Source organism: Dicentrarchus labrax, unplaced genomic scaffold (genome assembly GCF_905237075.1).
Source record: "Dicentrarchus labrax unplaced genomic scaffold, dlabrax2021, whole genome shotgun sequence".
Classification (NCBI taxonomy): Eukaryota; Metazoa; Chordata; class Actinopteri; family Moronidae; genus Dicentrarchus; species Dicentrarchus labrax.
Window position 1 is genome coordinate 22,892,564 of NW_026136710.1, and position 14,580 is coordinate 22,907,143.

A 14,580-nucleotide genomic window follows, 5' to 3' on the forward strand; every position below is an offset into this window, starting at 1 on the left:
CCCTAGAGGGGGCGAATTTATTTTTGGATGTAGCAGGGGTCGGGCTAGGGAGAGAGGGGGCAAGTGCCCCTGAATGTTAGTGAGAATTTGATGAGAACTCTCCGCTCCCTGCCGCTTGTTTAGTCCCTTATCCCTCGGCCTGTCCCACCCTCAGCCAATTTCTCCTTCCTCTGCTCGCTCTGTGTTTTGTTTGGCCAGTACAATGACTGTGGGGAACATGGAGAGCGCTGAGCTGTTTGATGCAGGGAAGAAAGGTCGAGGCCTGAGGGCCACCAAGGAGCTCAACGCTGGGGAAGTGGTCTTCGCAGAGCCCAGCTTCTCCGCCGTGGTCTTTGACAGGTACGAGCCTCCTAGTTGTGTTTTTTTGATACTTTCAGGGGAGGACTGATTCATTCTCTCTGAGCATGTGTTGGCAGATCTGGAGGACACACTGCAGGTGTGTTGTGGACAGTGGGTCAGGCTTCATGACCTCATTTCTAGACGCCCAATTTCTCATGACACCAGCAATGAGAAAGCTGGCAGAGAGTCATGTGAACTTGAGCATGACGTGCTTATGGATTCAGTTTTCAAGAGCAAGCAGCAAACAGATTATGACACCCTGCAAGCTTTCAAATTAATGTCATGAATAAAAATGATTAAAACATTAGTCTCAGAGATTCCAGTGAGCTCACATGGGGTCTGAACCAGAGGGTTGGAACTCTCAGCAGGAGTGTGGATAGAGAAAAGACATCTTGAATTTCCCTTGGGATAATCTATCTATCTTTTCCTTTCTGATGATGCAATCATTTAAATCTTAACTCTTGAGTGTAGCTACATATAATGCATGTAAAATTATTATCAGGTCGAATGTGACACATTATATTTAACGTAGAAAAAAAACCAGTAAACATAGAGCACTGAAACTGGACTAGTTTTTTCCTGGTCTCAGTGAGGACTATCTCTCATGTGTGATGTCTCTCCCAGATTTCTGTCTTACGGGCTTCTATGTGAGAGCAGGTAGCTGCAGTTTGTGCACTCTGCAACATACCCAGTGCACCGGCCTTTTCTGTAAATAGCGGTGTGGGTATTAGTGCCGCCTGGTTTGTCTATGTGCTGGAATGCCGGACACAGATCTGGTAGCGTAGTGTTTGAGCCATATAAGAGCTAGTAGCTGCAGGATGTTGGCTCACTGAGGGTGTCCAACCCGGCAGGCCCGCACTGAGAGGATCTGCCTAATGTAAGACAGGAGCCGTCCAAAAGTACAGTGAGAAAGGAGCTGCTAGTGACTGTGTGTGCATGGGGCTCTGCTGCGTTCCAACAATCATCAAAAGCATTAACACGTCTGTTCACTGTCCTGCTGGACAGGCAGAGGAGACTCTGCTGGATAAACTGTTTACACACACACACACAGACACAGGCTGCTGTCAGCTGAGACCTGTGTGTTCTCTCACAGAGCGAGCTTCTGTCGGCATCCAAACAGCTTCAAAATGACCAAAAGAAAAGATTTTGTTTTGTGACATAGTGGTGTGTTCTTTATACTATATGACGATGATGTGTAATATATCACAGTATACTAAATCGTAACCCCTGTATCGTATAGCCTTACTATCGTGAATATCTATTTTGTTTTGTGATATTGTATTGATTCTCAAAAACACTACATTGATTTTTGCTAGATAGCAGTGTTGTAAATGTAAACTGAGGGCTATGATACTGGATGTTATAAGGACTATGATAAATACAAATGCAGACCCCACTGTTCCTAATGCATAAAAAGTAAACCTTTTTTAAACTCAAACTCAAACTCAAATTTTATTTAACTAAACTTCTATATTGCCTTGCTTACAGTATCCAAATATATCATGATATACTGAATCATGTAACCCCTGTATCATGATACATATTGTATCGCCAGATTCTTGACAATACACAGTCCTAAAATGAGGACAGGAAAGTATAATCATGTTTATAGATTACTCTTTTTACTATTTTGAAAACACTGATAGAGCTGTGATATTTTATTTATAATATTTATGTGCAATGTATGTACATCTGTCTTATTCATCCAAACTGTATATTTAACAATATAAGTTATATTGAATAGTATATAGTATGCATATGAAATACCTTTCAAATCTTCAGACCTTAAACAAATGAATAAATTCAAATCAAATTAAATAATCTTTAGTTTTTAAATAGCCAGTGTGTGGGATTTAGTGACATCTAGCAGTGTATTTACTGATCACAGCACCCTCGCTTCACTTATCCCCTTTCAAGTGTCTCTCTAGTGCCAGTTTTTGGTTTGTCCGTTCATGGCGGGTCAACATGGCGGACTCCACAGAGACCTGCATTGTCTGTAGATATAAACGGCTCATTCTAAGGTAACAAAAACACAACAGTTCCTATACACTAATAAAAACATACCTATTTTACATACTTATTATACTTATTATTATATTCCATTTCTGACAAAAGATCCTCCTAAATGTTAATCTGATCAGAAACTGATGAGAAAGATGAACACTGGAACAAACATCAGCATGATAAGAACTTCCTAAAATGCCAGAAACCATCTTTGGGAAAAATGTATTTGACGCAAACTTTATTTGTTAGTTTGATCAATCTTCTAACATGGAGGCAGCGGGCTTTTTGACCTATACTGCAGTCAGCCACCAGGGGGCGATCAAGATGTTCTCATTGTTTTGAGCTGTCATGTGGTCCATCTTTTTATATGTTGATGGAATGGAAATACCATGATATACAGAATCAAAACAAAAAACTCAGAATTTTACACATCTATATATCATCAACAAACTCTAGTTTCACAGCTTTCTTTCTAGTCCTTTACAAGTCCAAAAAGGACTGAGTGATCTCTCAGACAAAATTTAGCTGTCTGCTTGGAATCTTGTTGCAGACCTCGGTTGTGTTGAGCAAGTCAGAAATGTTGTTCATCCAGCTAAAGATCATCGAAACTTTAATTAGGTCCTTTTTAGGTTTTGCTAATCTGCAAAAAGTGGTAAATGCTTTTATTGACTCTCAGCTTGATTACTCCATCGCACACTATCAGCCAGGGCTCCCTCCACCCTATCTCAGTGGTGTCGGTAAGATGCAGTGTCTTTATTAAAGTGTAAAGTTGACAAATCACCTTTATGCACAAATCATAAATCAATAGTATTATATTCAATTCAATTCAATTCAATTTTATTTGTATAGCGCCAATTCATAACAGAAGTTATCTCAGGACACTTTTCAAATAGAGCAGGTCTAGACCGAACTCTTTAAAACATTAATTACAGAGACCCAACAGTACCACCATGAGCAAGCACTTGGCGACAAGGGCAAGGAAAAACTGCCTGTTAAAAGGCAGAAACCTAGGACAGATCCTCCGGCTCTAGGTGGGTGGTCGTCTGTCTCGACCAGTTGGGGTGAGAGAGAGAGAGAGAGAGAGAGAGAGAGGCAGAGAGAGAGAGAGCGAGAGACAGACAGACAGACAATATATATATACAATATACAATACAATACAATATATAATTGTATGCATAATCCATGATATAGAAAAACAGAAATGCATGGCATAAATAGCATATTGTCAATATTGTAGAGACCTGTAGTTCACACCCTGATCACCCCTGTGCTCGCTTTCCTACATTGGCTTCCAAATTTCAAATTAGTTCAAAAAATATATTAATCACTTTTAAAGATGTAACTGACTCACTCCCAAATTCATGTCTGATTCATTGACCTTAATTCCTAACCTAAATTCATTAACCTTGTATGTGCCCCCTCGGCCCTTGAGATCCGTGGATGCAGCCCTGCTGGTTACTCCCAGGTGTATGACTCAGGGCAATCTGGGTTTTGCCATTAGAGCCTCCACAATATGGAACTCACTGCCTAGTGAACTGAGACACATTATATCTCCTAGTTCTTTTAAATCTCTTCTTAAAACCTTCTTATTTTTAAAAAAAGTGTATTATTGTTATTCATTTCCCAGCTTCAGGTGTGCGAACACCAAGCAGATCCTCACAACTAAAAACCAATGCACATACAAGTATTTTAGTCTTACATATTTTAGTAGGAATAATCCGGCAGTGTATATGTTAAAAGTTTGCATTCAAGAAGGACTTGCAACCCCCCACCCCCGAAGCTTGGTGACCCCTTGTAGGGGTCCGGCCCCCTAGGTTAGGAACCACTGTGCTAGCTTATATCTCTCTGCAGCTCTTTGGAGATGCCAGTAAAATATGTTGTCAGTGCAGCTGTAACACTCTGTTGTTTGTTTCCCTCTCAGTTTGGCCACTCAGGTGTGCCACAGCTGTTTCCGGCACCAGGCCAATCTGCACCGCTGTGCCCAGTGTAAGTTTGCCCACTACTGCAACCGCACCTGCCAGACTGCATGCTGGGATGAACACAAGCAGGAGTGTGGGGCCATCAGGAAGATCGGCAAGGCGCCCAGCGAGAGTGTTCGGTAAGTCCATCCTGCATGGACCTGCAAGAGACGAACTGTATTAGAACCTTGTTGGGAATAAGTGTTCCTGGTACTCTGCATTGTCTGGCACAATCAGTCAATGAGCTCTATCAACCGATTATGCACACAGATGTTGATTGAAGGTTTCTGTCTCACTCACATGTCCCCTGCCCAGTCTGGCTGCCCGCGTGCTGTGGCGTATTCACAAGGACACAGGCATTGTGTCGGACAGTCAGCTGGTTTCAGTGGACCAGCTGGAGGACCACGTGGCCGACCTGCCTGAAGAAGACGGCAAGAAGCTCAAGATTGACGTGCACAGCTTCCTGGAGTACTGGTCCTACGGACGCAAGCAGCACTCCGTCGAAGACATCTCACACATCTTTGGCATCGTGAGAATAAATGCTTCATGAGCTGCCTTTGCACATTGCATACAGAACCTTTAACTCTGAAAGACCTTTTTGGGGGGGCGGGCACCTGACTCTCCTGTCTATCTATGTAGTTTTTCTAACATCTTCTGCCAGTGAAGATCAAGTGCCATACACCATTTAGTTACGAAGAACCTTAAGTTTCAGTCTGGTTCTTTTAAAGTTGCAGTTATATTTAAATTTACTAGATTTATTTTCAAAACATAATTGTTTATACTGTGGATCTGGACAGAACCTCAGCAAGTTTATTTTTTTCATTTAGAAAGTTGTACATAGATGTTTTAGACTTCCAAAATATTTCTTGTAACTTTTCTTAAACTAGTTAGATCCATTTATCATAATATTATTCTAGGTGTTTTTCAGTGAAAATGTGTATTCTTATATTTCATTTCATGTAGATATGTACAAAAAATAGTAAATAGAAAGGTTATTATATCATAAAAGAATAGACAGTGAAGTAAAAGTGACTTTTTTCAGATATTAGGAAAGACATCTCCAGAAATAAATAAATGATTATAAATAATAATAAGAATAAGAGTTTACAAAGTGCTTTGACAGACAAACAAAATGATAGCCATGATACACAAAATGTAATAAAATATAAAAATAATGAATACCAAAAATAGCAGAATAGAGGCCATAAAAATAAAATAAATAAATATAAATAAAATAAAAAATCAACTTTTCTGCTCTCTAGTTTGGGGCCAGATCCAAATGTGCTTTAAAAGTAAAATCTTTAAATCAATTCTAAAACGAACAGGGAGCTCACTGCAGAGGAGCCAGGAGTGGGGCGATGTGATGTTGTCTGTTTAAACCTTCCTTCCCTCCCTACCCTCCTCCTCCTCCTCCTCTTCCACCTCTCTCTGTCTCTGTAGATCAAGTGTAATGGTTTCACGCTGAGTGACCAGAAAGGCCTGCAGGCCGTCGGCGTGGGTCTTTTCCCCAACCTGTGTCTGGTCAACCATAACTGCTGGCCCAACTGCACCGTCATCCTCAACCACGGCAAGTAGGTATACCAGCCCCCCCCCAAAACCTGTGGAATCTGTACTGTGTTATTACACCCAGAGAACCAGAAAGTTATCTACAATGTACAGTTAGGTACAATCATATAACAGGATTTGCATCATATAGACTTGTTGATGCTTTATTGTAAACAAAAGGCAAATGTATGAATGTTTATACATTTTATAAATGTTTTATAATTCAATGTTGTATCAATTAATTAATTAATTTACACTGGTTGTCACTTTCTTTTGCAGCCAGTCAGCTGTGAGTTCAGCTCTCCATTCTCAGAGGAGGTACGTATTACAGCTGTTCACAGCTGGGTGTGAATTGGCTGTAAATTAATTTTATTTATTAAAGGACCGTGTGCAGGATTTAGTGGCATTTAGTGGTGTAGTTACAGATTGCAACTCGCTTGCCTCACTCACCTCCCAAGCGTGTAGGAGAAACTATGGTGACCGCAAAACATGCAGAAAATGTGAACGCCCCTATCTGGAGCCAGAGTTTGGTTTGTCCCTTCTGGGCTACTGTAGAAACATGGCAGATCAACATGGTAGACTGCTAGAAGTGGGCTTGCTCCCTCTGTAGATAAAAATGTCTCATTCTAAGGTGATTATACACTAATAAAAACATAGCTATGAATATTATATTCCATTCCTGATACTAGATCCTCCTCAATGTTACACACTGGACCTTTAAAACTAAACACAATTAAAACGCAAGCAAGATTTGCTTCATGAGCACTCAATTCAAGTTTACAGTAATGGAACATGATGCAGCAATTAAGTCATTCATTTCATCATCACATCGTATAATGATGTCTCTGATGAATAAAAGTAAATAAGTAAAGTCAGTCAGCATAATTAAAGGAACACTTTGACATTTTGGGAAATATACTCACTCACTTTTTACCTGACAGCTGAGAAGATTGATACCACTTTCATGTATGTAACATAAACATAAAGCTACATTTTTCGATTTTCTTCCGCTGAAAATAGTGTTTAATAAAAACTACAGTGACCAGCTGTTTAAGGAAATTACTGAGCCTTTTTATAAAATGAAACTATATATTTTTTCATGTTTCTTCAGTAGGAGTATTGCTGTTGTTGATAATGTCAAATGAAAACCCAGCAGCTCCAAAAATGTCAAGCATTTCTCTCTAACCCAGTGGGATCCGACAATGACAGCAGTTTCTCAACCCTATCTGAAAATGTCAGAAAAATCCTCACATATGTAACCAGACCCCGTCCTGTCCTCCCTTTGTCCCAGGATCGAGCTGCGAGCCTTGGAGAAAATTGCAGAGGGCGAGGAGCTGACCGTCAGCTATGTGGACTTCCTCAGCCTGTCTGCTGACCGCCAGAAGAAGCTGAAGGAAAACTTCCACTTCGACTGCACCTGCGAACACTGCAGTCAGCACATCAAGGACGACCTGATGATGGCTGCCGCAGAGAGCGAGGGGAACAAAGTGAGTGAGGGGACACGGGGGAGATTCTACTGTACACCAAAGTGGGGTTTCAGTTGGGTTTGCATATGATATGTCACACAAGATGCAGAATCTGACTGCTTCTGGATATTCCTAATAGCTGTGTTGTTGCTGTGTCTCCCCCTTAGCTATCTGCTGATACGGTAAAAGAGGTGACCGCCTTCAGTAAGGAGTGTCTGGAGAAGATTGAAATGGCTCGGGTTGATAGGGATTACCAAGAGGTACACAGCACTGCTTTCAGCTTTTCTTCACCTCCTCTTTTATTGTCTTACACTGTATATGCTCCACCTTCCTCTGCCTCTCCCGTGTTTTGCCTGTCCTCGCTCAGGTGGTGAAGTTGTGTCGTGAGTGTCTGCAGAAGCAGGAGAACGTCTTGGCCGACACTCACCTGTACAAGCTGCGTGTGCTCAGCATTGCCAGTGAGGTTCTTTCATTCGCGCAGTCTTTCGCTGAGGCTGCAGGGCTCGCCCGCAGGATGGTGGAGGGATACAAGTGAGTGCTGACAGAGGGCTTTGCTCTGGAGGGATTCTCCACACAACCATGTCCACACTATTCCTGCCTGACATGATACAACATCAGTACACAATTATGTTTTCATTAATTAAATTAAATTTTCAATTCAATTCAATTTTATTTGTATAGCACCAATTCATAACAGAAGTTATCTCAGGACACTTTTCAAATAGAGCAGGTCTAGACCGAACTCCTTATAACATTATTTACAGAGACCCAACAGTACCACCATGAGCAAGCACTTGTTAAAAGGCAGAAACCTAGGACAAATCCTTCGGCTCTAGGTGGGTGGTCGTCTGTCTCGACCAGTTGGGGAGAGAGAGAGAGAGAGAGAGAGAGAGAGAAACAGACAGAGAGAGAGAGAGAAACAGACAGAGAGAGAGACAGACAGACAGACAGACAGACAGACAGACAGGTGCACAGCAACAACAGTAGCAACAACTACACTAATAGTAGTGACTGATGATGATGAACATGACAACAGCAACGATTGGGGACAACGAGCAGTGACAACAGCAACAACAGTAACCGTAGCTATATAATAATAATAATAATAATAATAATAATAATAATAACAACAATAATAATAATAATAATAATAATAACACTAATATCAGTGATATTGGCAATGGCAGTCAAGCAGGACCATGGCAGGAGGCTCCACCAGGATCCATGAGAACCTGCGAGACGAAAAAGCACAAGAACTCCGGGGAAGAAGTGAAGTTAGTAACATGCATTAATGGGACATGAATGAGTGCAGAAAGAGTGAGGAAGAGAGGAGCTCAGTGCACCATGGGAAATCCCTCGGTAGTCTAGGCCTATAGCAGCATAACTAAGGGATGGTTCAGGACTCACCTGAGCCAACCCTAACTATAAGCTTTATCAAAGAGGAATGTCTTAAGCCTACTCTTAAATGTGGAGAGGGTGTCTGCCTCCCGAACCACAACTGGAAGCTGGTTCCACAGGAGAGGAGCTTGGTAACTGAAGACTCTGGCTCCTGTTCTACTTTTAGAGACTATAGGAACCACAAGTAGCCCAGGATTCAGAGAACGTAGTGTTCTAGTGGGGTAATAGGGTGCTATGAGCTCTTTAAGATATGAAGGGGCCTGACCATGAAGAGCTTTATAGGTGAGGAGGAGAATTTTAAATTATATTCTACATTTTACAGGGAGCCAATGCCGAGAAGCTAGTACAGGAGAGATGTGATCTCTTTTTCTAGTTCCTGTCAGTACTCGTGCTGCAGCGTTTTGAATTTATTGGAGCATCTTAATGGACTTATTGGGGCAACCTGATAATGAAGAGTTGCAGTAATCCAGCCTAGAAGTAACAAATGCATGGATTAGTTTTTCTGCATTTGTCTGTGATAGGATGTGTCTAATTTTTGTAATATTACATAAATGAAAGAAGGCAGTCCTAGAGGTTTGCTTCATGTGGGAATTAAATGACAAATCCTGATCAAAGATAACTCAAAGATTCCTGACAGTGGTGCTAGAGGCCAAGGTAATGCCATCTAGAGTAACTATATCTTTAGGCAGTGAGTCTCTAAGGCTTTTGGGGCCAAGTACAAGAATCTAATTTTTTCTGAGTTTAACATCAGAAAATTGCAGCTCATCCAGGATTTTATGTCCTTAAGACATGTTTGTAATTTAGATAATTGATTAACTTCATCGGGCTTGATCGATAGATATAACTGCGTATCATCTGCATAACAGTGAAAGTTAATGGAGTGATTCCTAATAATGTTGCCTAAAGGGAGCATATTTAAAGTAAATAGTAATGGTCCAAGTACAGAACCTTGTGGAACTCCATGACTTTTAGTATTTATTGAAGATTCATCGTTAACATGTACAAACTGCGAACGATGTGATAAATATGACTTAAACCAGCTTAGTGTGGTTCCTTTAATGCCAGTTTGATGCTCAAGTCTCTGTAAAAGAATATTATAGTCAATGGTGTCAAATGCAGCACTAAGATCTAATAATACAAGTACAGAGACAAGTCCATTGTCTGAAGCAATCAAAAGGTCATTATTAACTTTAACCAGAGCTGTCTCTGTGCTATGATGAACTCTAAATCCTGACTGAAAATCCTCAAATAAACTATTGTTATATAAAAAGTCACACAACTCTTTGGCGACTACTTTCTCCAGAATCTTAGAGAGGAAGGGGAGGTTAGAGATTGGTCTATAGTTGGCTAAAACCCCTGGGTCAAGAGTGGGCTTTTTAAGAAGGGGTTTAATTACAGCTACTTTAAAGGACTGTGGTACATATCCTGATAATAAAGAAAGATTAATCATATCCAGTAAAGAAGTGCCAATTAAGGGTACGACTTCTTTAAGCAGCCTAGTTGGGATCGGGTCAAACAGACAGACAGACGGTTGATGGCTTTGATGTAGAAATTATTGAAGTTAACTGATGAAGATCGATAGCAGAAAAACAGTCTAAATATATATCTGAGTTTACATTAAGTAAAGTTCCTGAATGTAATAGTAATAATTTTATTATAAAAGAAGCTCATGAAGTCATTGCTACTTAAGTTTATGGGGATATGTGGCTCAATAGAGCTGTGACTCTCTGTCAGCCTGGCTACAGTGCTGAAGAGGAACCTAGGGTTATTCTTATTTTCTTCTATAAGTGCTGAGTAATAGGCTCCTCTGGCATTACGGAGGGCCTTTCTATAGGTTTTAAGATTATCTTGCCAAATTGAGCGATATTCTGATAATTTGGAAGAGTGCCATTTCCTTTCAGATTTCCTAGCTTTTTGCTTTAACCGGCGGGTTTGGTGGTTATACCACGGTGCTAGTCTCCTATGTTTTAATAATTTCCTTTTTATAGGAGCGACAGAATCTAATGTTCTTCGTAGTGAGCCTGCAGCACTATCAACGAGATTATCAATTTTGGAGGGACTAAAGTTATTATAGGACTCTGTTAAATTCAGACACGGCATTGAATTAAACACTGATGGAATCTCCTCCTTAAATTTAGCTACAGCACTGTCAGATAGACATCTGCTGTAGGAAGTTTTGCCTAATGGCTTATAATCTAATAGTATGAATTCAAAAGTTATTAAATAATGGTCAGATAGGAAAGGATTATGTGGGAAGACTATTAAATGTTCAATATCAATGCCATATGATAGAACAAGGTCAAGAGTGCGATTAAAACAATGAGTTGGTTTATTTACAGTCTGACAGAAGCCAATTGAGTCTAATAATGATATAAATGCATTACTAAGACTGTCATTTTCAACATCCACATGGATATTAAAATCACCTACAATAACTACTTTATCTGATTTGAGGACTTAACTTGATAAAAACTCTGAGAATTCAGATATAAAATCAGAGTACGGTCCAGGAGCGCGGTACACTATAACAAATAGAACTGGCTGCAGTGTTTTCCAGGATGGGTGGGAAAGACTAAGAACAAGGCTTTCAAATGAATTATAATTTAGTTTAGGTTTAGGGTCCATTAAAACGCTCGAATCATATATGGCTGCTACTCCACCTCCTCGGCCTGTGCCTCGAGGAATGTGAGTATTAATATGACTGGGGGGGTGGATTCATTTAGGCTAACATACTCTTCGTGGGACAACCAGGTCTCAGTAAGACGAAGTAAATCAATATCATAATCTGATATTAATTCATTCACTAAAACAGCTTTAGAGGACAGAGACCTGATATTTAACAGTCCACATTTCATTCTCTTATTTTGTGATACTGAGGAGTTAGTTTTAATTTTTATTAGATTTTTATGTTGAACTCCTCTTGTTTTTATTTCTTTAAATAATTTAGGTGATCGGGGGACAGACACAGTCTCTATGGGGTTTTGGGTGGGTGACTGTTCTAAAGAAAGCGCAGAGAAGTGTGTAAGACAGCAGCTCTGCTTCCTGGTCCCAACTCTGGACTGTCAGGTTTTAGAAATAAACTTCGCCATATTTCTAGATAAGAGAGCCGCTCCATCCAAAGTGGGATGGATGCCGTCTCTCCTAATCAGACCAGGTTTTCCCCAAAAAGGCTTCCAGTTATCAATGAAGCCCACATCGTTTGCTGGACACCACCTCGACAGCCAGCGGTGGAATGACGACATGCGGCTATACATGTCATCACTGGTCACATTGGGGAGGGGTCCACAGAAAACTACGGAGTTCAACATAGTTTTAGCATAGTTACACACCGACTCCACATTAATTTTAGTGACCTCCGATTGGCGTAATCGGGTGTCATTACCGCCGACGTGGATAACAGTCTTACTATATGTACGTTTATCTTTCGCCAGCAGTTTTAAATAGGATTCAATGTCGCCCGCTCTGGCCCCAGGGATACATTTAACTATGGCCGCTGGCTTCGCTAACTTCACGTTTCTGACTATGGAGCTGCCAATAATCAGAGTTGTTTCCTCAGCGGGTGTGTCGCTGAGTGGGGAAAATTTATTAGAAACGTGAATCATTAGTGTATAATCACCTGAATATAAGAATCGTTGTGTTTTTGTTACCTTAGAATGAGATGTTTTTATCTAAAGAGGAGGAGCCCGCCATGCTGAACCACTATGTTCCCACAGTAGCCCAGAACAGACAAACCAAGCTTTTACACTACATGCCACATTCACCCATTCATACACATTTACACAGTGATGGCAAAGCCCATCAAACAATCGAACTCATTCACATTCACACACGGATACACAGCGTCAGGAGCAATTTGGGGTTCACTATCTTGCTCAATGACACTTCGACACGCAGCAGGGAAGAGCCGGAGATCAAACCGCCAACCTTAGTTGATCCAGGTCAGAAATCAAGTGTCACTGCTTCTGCACACTGTACTGATAACTGATAATAATATACAACTTTCCAAGTAACAGCCAAGGAGAATTATTGAACATTTACTGATTGGTATAAACAAACAAAAACATTGTGTGAATCCATTTATTTTCATTCCCTATGAAGCTGATTATCACTGCAGCACAGTATGATACTATAGTACTATACTTATGCTGATTCTAGAACTCTAAAATTGTCTGTCTAAAAGGTTGTTGTGTTCTCTTTAACATTAATTTACACCTGCTTTACTTATTTAGACTTCATTATGAGTGGCCTGATAACTTGTCTTGAACTATGGTCTTAGTGAAAATCCTTGCATGCTCCACCCCAGAAAGGCCCAGGTCCAAGATCTGAAACCAGAACCTGTGAGGTGACCACCCCAGTCTCACACCAAAGCATGTAACAGACCCACTGATCCACTAGAGGATACCATGTCAGTGTCACATTTTGCCTCGTCTAGACATGAAAAGTACACACAAGTATGAAGGTGCAGTATAAAGAGCAACAAAGTCCACATATGGAGGATGTTGGGGTGGGTGAATGAGTCAGCAAACAAAGGACTTTCAGCCAGGACTCTTCTGCTGTGTGTGAAACCAAAAGTCTCAATTTTAAAGGTCCAGTGTGTAGGATTTAGTGGCAGTAGAAGTGAAACTCCCTCACTTCACCCTCCCCTTCCAAGTGTGTAGGAGAAACTATGGAGTAAACGCCAGTGGCCCTATCTAGAGCCAGTGTTTGGTTTGCCTGTTCTGGGCTAACCTCTGTAGATAAAAACAGCTCATTCTAAGGTAATAAAAACACAACGATTCCTATATTCAGGTGATTATACACCAATAAAAACATAACTAGAAACATTATATTCCAATTCTGACAATAGATCCTCCTCAATGGTACACACTGGACCTTTAAAACCCATGTTATCTTCAGCCTAGATCACAACCCTGAATTTCCTAGTTTTCCAGAGTTCAATTACCAGCAAACTAATCAATCTGTTGATTTTATTTTCCCAACACACAAAAATAGGATAACTGATCCTTCACTGTAACATTCCCTCCCTCTTTTGAACAGGAAGTTGTACCACCCTAACAACGCCCAGTTAGGCATGGCCATCATGCGGGCAGGCATCACCCACTGGCATGCAGGGCAGATAGAGGTGGGTCACGGCATGATCTGCAAGGCCTACCGCATCCTTATGTTCACCCACGGACCCAACCACGCCATCACCAGAGACCTAGAGGTATGTCAGGCAGAAGTTTAGTTTTATATTCGATGAAAAAAAATCTGAATATTTAAAAATGATTTAATATTGTAAGCACAACACTCACAGCAACCTTGATTTTTCTGCCCTCAGTCCATGCGCAGGCAGACTGAGCTGGAGCTAAAGATGTTTAAGCAGAACGAGCAGGGGTACCACGCCATGAAGGATGCTGCGCTGAAGAAATGAAAAGATCAGAGCACAAGCAATAATATGATAATATCTTATCACCTTCACTGCTGAAGATCCTATCACTGAAAAATCGGCTGATGTTCTGATGCATGTCTAACACTGACATACATACTGTATGTCCTCTAAAGCACTGCACCCAGCCCCTGTGCTGAGTCTGAATGATACACTGTTCTGTTCAAATCAGCATGTGCAGATGAAACACGAAATGTAACTGTATGTACAGTATCTGCAATAAAAGTGGAGATACGACATGTGTTGTAATCACAGAAATAATAAGCTCCTGACAACCAGCGCTGTTGTTGCTTCCTCCACCGAGCATAAATTATTTGGATTCTTCATATTTAGTTAAGGTCCATGTATAACATTTAGGAGGATTATATAATATGCATAGGTTTCATTAGTGTATAATTACCTAAATATAGGAATCGTGTTTTCATTACCTTAGAATGAGCCA

General features: G+C 40.7%; 1 protein-coding gene across 1 annotated transcript; it reads left to right on the plus strand.

Moving 5' to 3' along the window:
- On the plus strand, positions 1 to 14,375 carry smyd1a (SET and MYND domain containing 1a). Its single transcript, XM_051412334.1, has 10 exons — positions 1 to 339; positions 4,265 to 4,441; positions 4,617 to 4,830; positions 5,742 to 5,872; positions 6,126 to 6,164; positions 7,138 to 7,333; positions 7,480 to 7,572; positions 7,680 to 7,843; positions 13,748 to 13,916; positions 14,031 to 14,375. The coding sequence occupies exons 1-10, from the start codon at positions 203 to 205 to the stop codon at positions 14,121 to 14,123; spliced, it is 1,413 nt and encodes a 470-aa protein (XP_051268294.1). The 5' UTR covers positions 1 to 202; the 3' UTR covers positions 14,124 to 14,375.
- Positions 14,376 to 14,580: the final 205 nt, after the last annotated feature.

Bases quoted from the DNA above. Each gene is read 5' to 3' on its own strand.
- smyd1a (XM_051412334.1), top strand. From the start codon at position 203: ATGACTGTGGGGAACATGGAGAGCGCTGAGCTGTTTGATGCAGGGAAG. The intron at 6,165-7,137 runs GTACGTATTACA...CCTTTGTCCCAG, and splicing joins GCTCTCCATTCTCAGAGGAG to GATCGAGCTGCGAGCCTTGG. The intron at 7,334-7,479 runs GTGAGTGAGGGG...TCTCCCCCTTAG, and splicing joins CAGAGAGCGAGGGGAACAAA to CTATCTGCTGATACGGTAAA.